Raw genomic sequence first — 10,443 nt, 5'->3', positions numbered from 1 at the left:
AATCGGTGAAACTTAATTTCAGAAATTCTGGGTGTGCGGAGAATTTTCACCCACAAAATGGATGCGCGTCTTCAGATTTTTGAGCGTGGGTTTGACAGTGGAAGAAATCTGGAAAATAGGTTTGTTTGTAGTTTTCACATAAAACATTGAAGAAAAGCCCATGAACCCTCAAACTTTGATCACCATCTGCGCACGATCATCAACTGCAACACAGACTACTCGCGCCAGTTACTTGCTTTTGTGTTTATTATCTTCACAGGATCATCAGCAGAACTGTTGACATCCTCACTATCATCAATTTACGTGGAGTAATAGTGTGGTGACTGGTGAATGTTGTGAATCCTCTCAATGGCTCAGCAGGAAGTGCTAATATGAGTGTGGTTAACCCAAAATTGTGCAAGTAAATTTAAGTTTATAAAACTGGAAATGCTCCTCGGTCCTCATGTTTGCTAATTCTAGTTTTGCTATTTCAAGTTCTAGTTGTAAAGAATAGTCTCTAAATTTTCTTCATATAAAATGGACGAAGACAATGCAACTATAAGACGGTAAATTTTTTAGTAGTGAACTATATTTTCCTATTAAAAGAAGAATAAAAGTATCAAGTCACTTTCCACAGATGTTAAAGAGTGAGCCCCATCTTTCAGGACGAGTAAATTAAGCTAAATGCAACTGAAGAATCTGAGTTGACAAAGAACTTCTGAGATCATATAAGATAAAGCCTGCCAAACACATTAGGAATTGGATTTTTTGGACTTTTCACTAGGAGGACAGCAGTAATGAACAATTGAAACTTGATTATACCATCAACCTTGCTGACAACATTCCTTACATTTCAAAGTTAACATCCCTAATACATACTCCCTCCGTCCCACTATTAAGTGACCTAATTCAAGTTTGCGCAATTTTTAAGGCAAGTAAGGAGAAAAGTATTTTTAAACATTTTTTTACAGTTATACCCTTATGGATAATAAATAGTGAAATTTTGAAATGGTTTATCTCTCAAACTATACCACGGATGTTCACAAACTTCGTACCATTGAATAGCATTTTAAAACACCTATGTAACGAATATAAACATGACTATCAAATTATGCATATTTCTTATATTTCTTATAATCAATTAAAGGATAATTTTGGAAATATCTCCTTGTTTAGTGATAGAGGTCACTTAATGGTGGGACAAAATCTAAAAGTAACTAGGTCACTTATTAGTGGGACGGAGGGAGTATGATAAAACATTGGATAAACTTCTTGGTATTATTTGAGCAAAGATAGTCTAGTGTGAGAAAAGTAATGTAAAATCTTAATGCTTAAGAACAATGTAACCGTATCTTCACACTTGAGCAACAGCATAGAAGATAATGGTATGGTTGCACTCTCTTGCTCTTTCTATCTGTCGCTGCTGGTCGGCATTCTAACTTATCATGTCTCGAAAACCATGTTTTCTGCCTCCCGTCTCACTGATTCAAACAGAACAGAGGAGAGATATCGCTCTCCAAAGCTAGGGAAAATCACCTGCAATATAGGCAACCAAATCAAATATCAGTAGACGAAATCGTTCCAGTTACACTTTGAATCCTTTGTCTTCTGTAGTTTATTCAATCCTGTAAATTCTAAAAGAATCTTTTGGAACGCCCATGGTAAAATTGGCAATGGAGCATTAGTAGTTTGACACAGAAGAACTAGGTCAGAACATTTGAGTAAAGAAAACAGTGTTAAACTTACAACAATGAGTTTCCCTGCATATTCTGGCCTCTTTGCAACCTTGATGGCAGCAGCAGCGGCAGCTCCAGATGAAATCCCAACCTAACAAAATTATTGTTCTTATTCATTAGTAATTATGGACAAGGTCTAGATGAACTCATATAAAAACGTAATGCTTAGCAATTAGACTTGATAGCAGGATTGATTACAGTAACCACAACGTGAACTTGAAATAACAAGTTGTGGTAACTTACAAATAGCCCTTCTTTCACTGCAAGAAGCTTTGCAGTTTCAATAGCTTCCTCACTTGACACCTGAAAGACATGGAATAGATTATTAAAACAAAAGAACTCACTAATGGATTCTTCTTCTTCACCTACAAAGATTAGTGCACTTCATTTAGGGAACACATGATTATTGTAAGGATCCACTGTCACCAGTTCCAACCCCAAAACCAGAACTTAGACTAGGTTCTCACTTCTAATACTAGGTTGGCAAATGAACTTCCATGGATGGAACCTGTTTGGGAAGATTCTTATTAGTTCAAATTCAGGTTCAAATAGGTATACCTGGTAGAAGTGTACCCATCGACCTGCCAACTTTGTAATTCTTTAACACGGAAGAAGCTAGTACCCTCTCACGAACTATTAGTTCAGAACATATATATATATATATATAAAGTCGATTTGTGTACCACCAGAAGGTACTTATGTGGAATCTATGTAACACGTCACTAGTCACTATTATAGGACGACTGGGGAATAGGGGAGCCCAAAGGACACTGAACGTTACTATATGTACTGCAAGAAGTGAATCTTGTAATCAGTAGATTACTATCCTTCAATTGTATATTTCTTTATGACTAGAAGAATTCAGATCGCTCCTCAAATGGAATTCTAACATAGAGTGATACAAAGACTTACTTGAACAACATCATCAATGAGATTAACTTCCAGTACACCAGGAATAAAGCCAGCACCAATTCCCTGGATCTTGTGTGGACCTACAATAATAGGAAGTATGAAGCAAACAAAAGGAGGAAATAACCATGGTGCTGAGTCGAATCAAATATCACGAAGAGAACCAGATTTACCACAAAAACACGTGATGCAAAAAGTAAAGAGATAGTACACTAATTATCACTACTTAGTTAAAGGTGTAAAGAGAGACTTCTCTTCCCAACATAGTCACACGACAATTATTCATTTAATGATGAAGCAGATGTAGACATTTGAATAGTTAGAAGGTAACATATACAGATGGGGGGCAAAAAAGATCTCCTTAATTGACAACAATGAGATACCCAAATTTGTTTCCTACAACGAGGATGAGAATAGAGATTCAGAATTGGAATAACAACTATTGAATCGTTTAGCCGAAATTAAATAGTATGCAGGACAATAACAGTACAAAATGAGGAGCACCCTTGATCATCTAATAACCTCAGTGTATCAAATACACTGAGGAGAAACAGAAAGGAGACTTGAAAGATATGAAACTCACCAGGCTTTCCTCCAGATAGAACAGCACTTTCAACTGGTTCAACGGCAATAAGCTTAACGAGAAAATTAAAGAAGATCAGCAGTATAGGGATAGTAACATAAACTGATGAAATATAGTACAACTACTTGGGTATGCCCTAATTTGATACATAGACTGGATAACATACACGGATCCGGTTACTTATCGCTAGAAGAAAAAACTAACCTTGATTTCAGGCTTTTGCTCTTTGAGGTATCTCCCTGCACCTGTTATGGTTCCGCCAGTTCCAACTCCAGACACAAAGGCATCAACTTTGCCTCCGGAGCCTTTCCAGATCTCTGGTCCAGTTGTGTCGTAGTGAATCTGTACCATAAAACACAACCATTATCAAGACTCATCCAGGCAGCTAGCAGAAACTGCCCAAAAATTGATCCAAGCATACCTTTGGGTTGGCTGGGTTTTCAAACTGCTGAAGAATATATGAATTAGGGGTTTTTGCCATTATCTCTTCGGCCTTCTGGACTGCACCTTTCATACCCCTTGCTGGGTCAGTAAGGACCAGCTCAGCACCAAAACCTCGGAGGATGATCCTTCTTTCAAGACTCATTGAAGCTGGCATGGTAATGATGAGCCTGTAACCCTTAGCAGCAGCCATGAAGGCTAACCCTATGCCAGTGTTACCACTGGTTGGCTCAATGAGGACACTCTACAAACAATCATTGTCACTACAAAGTCAAATTCACACGAAAGTTTACATGCAAGTCTTATATGAACGATATTCATCAGAAACAGTGGTTTCAAAACTACGATTTGAGGTATCAAAAAAAGTGTTGAAGGAAACCAGACTACTTCTTATAGCCTTCTTTAACTAATAAACTTGTCAGACAAAGAAAGACACCAAAGAAAACATAAAGGTTCTAAATCAATCTGATAGATTCCAGTGCAAAATTATTCAAGTGCCAGAGAGTAGAGACTTCTAAAAGGGTGTGAGGTTTCCTGAGTCCAGCATATTAAGGAGAGTGTAATTCAAAAGCAGATTTCTAATTCAGAAGAATCTGTTAAGTTAGACAAACTAATCTTTCTCGGCAAGTGTTCACATAAATAAAAACCAACCTGCCCAGGGGTAATAAGGCCTTTCTCTTCTGCATCAGTGATCATACTGTACCCAATCCTACAAACGACAATGCAACAAATAAAATCAGATTCAAGCATATTGGATAGCCATTTAAGGTTTTTGGGCCACACTCTCAATTTTTGTACATCACCCGAGGAACCAAAATCGCTCTCTCATATTTTCCGTACATCACGGTCAATGTCACAACTAGAGAATAAAACTGAAACCACTGATATCTTTACCTGTCTTTAACACTGGAGCAAGGTTCCATCATCTCCAGCTTCGCAGCAACTCTGGCCACACATCCATCAACAATATTGTTGAGGTAGACCAATGGGGTGTTTCCGATTAACTGCCGGAAGAAAATCAGATAAGTATTAAATTTCCATTTAAACCCGGCGACTTCACGCTTAATTTTTGAACTAGAAATACCGATAGTAATAAGCTGATAAAATCAACTTACTTCAGTAACATCTTTCGCGATTCTTCCCTTCTCTTCCACCATTTTGTAAAGATATCTTTCAAAACAGAAAAACACAAAATTTTAATCAAACTAATTGAGCATGAAATCTAATGCCGTTGAGCAGAGAGCAGGTGATGGTGAGTTAATAGATTCACTGAACATTAAGCAAATGAGTTATATGCATTTTCTGCAATTATTGTCATGGTAAGTAAATAAGTAGTACAATCATAATGAAATCCGATGTCATCGAGTATAGAGCATTTAAGTTAGTTTATGGAGTTACTGAACAATAATCAAATAAGTTATATGCATTTCCTATAAATGATAGTGTTGGTAAGCACAAAAACTACTCTTCTGATCAGACCTCTCAAACTATATACTAAAAATTATTGAAAAAAATTAGAGTTTAACAAAATAAAACCAAACTAAACAAGAATCAAAACCAAAAATAAACGAAAAAGGTCATAATAGTTTTACCTAAATTGATTAAGGAGGCGTAGTGATGAACAAGATTGTTTGTGACACTTGCAACAATTTATAATCTGTCTCAAACAGCACCTCAACCGGCCTTGGAAAGATACTTGTGTGCTGGAAATATTCTGAGAGAATTAATTGTCTGGTGTTATGCGCAAGATAGTGGTGGCTGGCGGTATTATCTAGTCCTAGTCCGGGAGATGGTTAACCATTTACGTGATCTTAGATCCAGTGCTTTTCACGTTTTAGTCCGTTAGATTATCTTTGACGGACCAAATTATGATCTCTCTTGGGGAGATTTCTGATGGGACCCACTTGATTCATAAAATACTATACGTATACGTTATCTTGATTTACGTGGCCAGATTTCAGCTGTTCCCACATGGTGAACTGTTATTGGTTGTCTAATAAGAGGGGTGATGATGTTAAAGAGAGGAGGGGTGTCGGTCATTTAGCGAGAGAAAAATGAAAACCTAGAAGAGAATCTCCTGCTTGCATTCCCCAGTGAAATTGTGAAGAGAATTTTGATTAAGTGACCCAGTTTTGAATTAGGGTAAAAAAGGTATTCCCGTTTTTTTGCACTTTTCTAAACTGCCTCGTTTCTTTTCTTCAAATAACGCTTTCCATCCCGTTAAACGCAAGGTGGTAGTTATCTCACCTGTTAAAAAGTCATATTTACCCTGAACTATGTCATGAACTATGAACCCTAACCATGAACCATGAACCCCTAAGCCAGAACTATATCGTGAATCATGAACCCTGAATCATGAAAAACGAAGCCTGAACTATGAACCCTAAACCCCTAACCCTGAACCCAGAACTATATCGTGAACCATGAACCCAGAACCATGAACTTTGAGCCCTAAACCTTAAACCCCTAACCCTGAACCCCAAATCCATGAACCGAGCTCGACGAACCTGAAAAAATGAAGTAGAAGTTAAACGTGACAAATAAAGAGTAAATAAGTAAAAATTGGATGGAAAACTAAATTAGATGGAAAAGTTAACGGTGGGGGTAGTTTTGAAAATTTAAAAAAAGCGGGGGCAATTTATTAAACCGAAATTGAAAGTAGGGCGGTTTATCGATATTCCCCATTGTGAATTATAAAGTCTCTAGTAATTAGGTCCCAACAGGACACTCCTTTGTCGAAATGTATGTTTTTGCCTTATTGGACACCAAATAAAATAAAATAAAGCAAGGGGGAGGAAGGAAGGAAATTTTCTCGCGACTTCAAGTGATATAGAAGGATTGCCAACAAGAAAAGGAAATACAAAATGTGATACAACCTATGTTAACATGTGTCGCATAAAATTTGCCCTTTGAATTTCATCAGGGGTCATCACCAAGCTTAGGGATGTGTAAAAAGTCCGGAACTGCGGATTTTATCCGTATCCATCCGCGAAACTGCGGGTAAAATCCAATTCATAAGACTAATGGGCCGGACACGGATGAGATTCTCAAATCCGCACTTTTAACGGTTTGGTCACGGTTGGACTTTGAAATTCGCGGATTCACCAGCACCGCAGCTATTGTACATTACTATGCATATTAGCAGTTACGTCCGAGAAAATCATAGATCATTTCCTCCTCCCACAAATGGTGGATTTTCTGAGAATTTTCTATGAAACTAATTCTAAGGTTCTGTTCTATCCTGTTATTGGAGGTAATAATAAATTGAGTTACAACAAGTGGTGTTGAAAAGGAAAACTTAGTTGCCGCAAAAATATGGAATTTAAATTGAGTATTAGTTGTCGATAGACTGCTGCAGAGACTGTACACAAAATTTCTTTAACATATACACATTTATTGAACCATGATTCATGATGCTTGAGTGAGATGGTGACTTAGGTGGTGTTTGTTTGCAGCTGACTCATCTGAGTCGTCTGGATCTTAGTCGTCTGGATTTGAGTGAAATCACCTGACTCATCTGGATCTGACTCACTAGGGTCTGAGTCAGAAAATATGTTTGTTTTGTGAGTCAGATCTGACTCAGCTGAGTGGATTTTTTTGGATAGAAAATGCCCTTGTGCACATTTCAAACAACTTGTTCACTACCAGTCTAACAACCTAAAACTTCAACCCATGAGCAAACTTTAGCTATATGAGATTTTTAATTCCATAAAACAACTTCTCTGAACAGAAGTTAATTATATTAGATTTCAATTTAATAAATTACATTGGCTTAAACTTCTCAAAATAAATTACACAGAAGTTAATTGCTCGGATTTTTTATGTAACATAAGTTTTATGTAACATCACAAATTGTTCACTACCAGTCTAAACAACTTCTCTTTTTGATGGTATTAAACATTACCAAACAATAAAATCTAAAGACTCCATTCCTACAAACATAAAAGAAGCAGAAGCAACAAAATCTAAAGGAGGCTAGCTATCTCATCACGTAAGTTGTTCATATATATCTGCTCTTGTCGTCCAAACAGACGAGGTGCATTTTCTTCTGTTTCCGCTTCCACTTCGACTTCCACCTGTGTCTCATTCATATCAAATGTCTCATTCTCATATTCTTTAAATAGCCAATCATCCAATGCATTACGACGTAGAAAGTTATGTATTGACATGCAAGCAATGACGATATCTCTTTGAGTCTCAAATGAGTAAGAAGGCATTTTACTTAAGACGGGAAATCTGACTTTCAATACCCCGAATGCTCTCTCAATCACATTCCTCAATCGAGCATGGGCTTGATTAAACTTCTCCTCTTTTGTTGTTGGAGGTACTCTTCGATAATCACCTATCCAATACCTTATGTTGCGATACGGACACATAAACCCCTGTGTATGAGAGTACGCAGCATCACATAGATAGTATTTTTCTGCAAATTTTCAACAAAAACATTATGAAGTTGAACAAAAACATTATGAAGTAGTAATGGTTACTAAATGACAAGCCAATATAATCAAAATAAATTACACAGCTCAATGGAGCCTAACAGAGGATGAAACCAAAATGATTAGCAAAGGGCACAATGAATGATGAATGATGAGAGACTGGGTATGTATCTCTTATTTCTTCATAACCAAGAATACAAACATTCAGACGAAACTGTGCTTAAGGGATATTACCAACAATAAATCCTAGTTTCCCTCTTTGTATACAATTTTGACAAAAGCCTTATTCACCTTTCTATGAAATGAGGGTTCTTTTGTTTTTGCTAATTCACAAACTTTATTAATTGATAGCCAAAAGACTACAAAGAAGATAGCTAAAATAAGAAAAGCAGAAGACAAACAAAGAAATCCACATCAGGCATCTCTACTCTATCCCTTGCAGAAATGCAGATCTGAGAAAGCTTACACTTTAACTACAACATCATATATTCTAACACTGGTAAGTTTGGTGGGTAGTTTAACAGGTGGTTCAAAGAACAGATTCCCCATCCCAACAGGCGCAGGGGTGGCCTGAAATAATCTAAGTAGAGTTCGATATTGTGATCAATTGATGAACACTGCACACAGCCTAAGATGGAAAATACTTGGACTGAATGTTATAATGGCAGCACAGTTTATTTTTCCTACAATTCAAATATATAAGAACGCAGTGCACAAGAATCTAAATAAAATTGAGTAAAGAAAACAAACCCAATGCAGAAAAATTGGACTTAAAATAGAGATATTACCTGGTGGAGGTAGAGGAAACTTGAAAGATGGATCACGCACTTCCTCGGTCAACACTCTCGAGTCATGAGCAGTGCCTTCCCATCCAACCACTACATACAAAAAGTACATATCCCAATCACATATCGCAAGCACGTTTTGGCTACATTCTCCTCTTCCCCTTCCTCTATACGGTGTTTGCTTCTCGACTGGAATGCTGGCACTAATTAGAGTGCCATCCAATGCACCAACAACACCTTTGAAAGCACCTTCTCTAAGACGTTTATTCCTTTTAGTTATAGCTGGCTTATCAAATACATTTGGTGGAGGAACTAGGACTTCAGCAGACCATTTCTTCATAGCAGTCAACACTTCATGAAAATACTTACTAACTGTTTCACCTGAATGTTGAAAGTGATGTAAAATTACACGATTCCTACAATTGTGCCCGATTGTGTATAGAAACATTGCCATCTTCTCCTCTACTTCTAAATACTTGCTATCCTCTAAAAGTCCTTTGGCTCGGAATTCATTGCATAATTGAATAAAAGGAGCCTTATTCATTCTCAATAGGTTGTACATATTCCTCGGATTTCCTTCTACAGATCTTGGGTGAAAGCCTTTCCCGTTAAAATTGACTTCTTGTACTTCGGGCGTACACGCCGCTTAGCCTTTTTAAGTTGCTTCACTAACAAACATAAAGCTACCAGTTGAGATAGTAAGGTCTTCATTTTTCTGAAAACAACAAGTAGATGGAAGCATTATGAAGTAGTAAGCCTCTGAAAAATAGAGGAAGGCATTACACAACCACATAAGAAAAAAAAGAACCAAAATTTACCGTCTTTTTCTTGGCGGCTACAGGGGTCTTAACACCTCTTTTGGGAGTCTGCAAAAGCCAGATGTCTGAATATTAATCAAAATAAGACTTCTCCATTGAATCACATCAATCTCATGGCCAGGGAAATGATGTACTAACAATAGTCTTCTTTCTATGAAGTACTAACAATAGTACTCTAACCACGTACTAGTCTAAAAATTTAACCATCTCCACTAAACATTAAAAATTTAATCAGTATTGAAGCTCCTCCCAGAGACCAAACTCGTAGTTCAAACTTCACACAATTACAACTTACAAATCAAGATGAACGGAGACATCATAAGAAACTACTGTCAGATGAATGAAGACATCATATATAAGTACTTGCCTGTATTTAGGTGCTTCCCTTCTCTACATAAAACCCACTTCCTTGTATCCTTTTCAATCTGCAACGTAATGAAAGAAAATTGTTACAGCATACTGACATATTAAACATAACCAGCAAGCAATTAAATATAAACATCAAGCAAATATTCTTAAAGAAATGGAAACATAACTTTAATACTGATTCATTCATTAACTTCAACAAATACTAATTCAGTCATTCAACATTCAACACAAATTAAAACCCGATCAAGTAATTCAGTCATTCAACATTCAACACAAATTCTACTATTTAGCAACTCATAACATCTCTGACTATTTCCTAATTCATGAATTTCAACGCTCTTCTAAAATTTTGTGTGCAAAGGCAACACGACGCTCATCGCTTTT

General features: G+C 36.8%; 1 protein-coding gene across 1 annotated transcript; it reads right to left on the bottom strand.

Annotated features, from left to right (window-relative positions):
- Nucleotides 1-1,224: 1,224 nt before the first annotated feature.
- On the bottom strand, nucleotides 1,225-5,399 carry LOC113347126 (cysteine synthase). Its single transcript, XM_026590709.1, has 11 exons — nucleotides 5,241-5,399; nucleotides 4,764-4,818; nucleotides 4,543-4,652; nucleotides 4,300-4,357; nucleotides 3,629-3,892; nucleotides 3,412-3,549; nucleotides 3,208-3,259; nucleotides 2,628-2,707; nucleotides 1,959-2,018; nucleotides 1,726-1,806; nucleotides 1,225-1,515 (listed from the first exon to the last, which is right to left on the bottom strand). The coding sequence occupies exons 2-11, from the start codon at nucleotides 4,803-4,805 to the stop codon at nucleotides 1,423-1,425; spliced, it is 978 nt and encodes a 325-aa protein (XP_026446494.1). The 5' UTR covers nucleotides 4,806-4,818; nucleotides 5,241-5,399; the 3' UTR covers nucleotides 1,225-1,422.
- Nucleotides 5,400-10,443: the final 5,044 nt, after the last annotated feature.

This window comes from Papaver somniferum, chromosome 2 (genome assembly GCF_003573695.1).
Source record: "Papaver somniferum cultivar HN1 chromosome 2, ASM357369v1, whole genome shotgun sequence".
In the NCBI taxonomy this organism is placed as follows: domain Eukaryota; kingdom Viridiplantae; phylum Streptophyta; class Magnoliopsida; order Ranunculales; family Papaveraceae; genus Papaver; species Papaver somniferum.
Note: the sequence above shows the minus strand (reverse complement) of the source record. Positions and strands in the feature narration are given on the sequence as shown.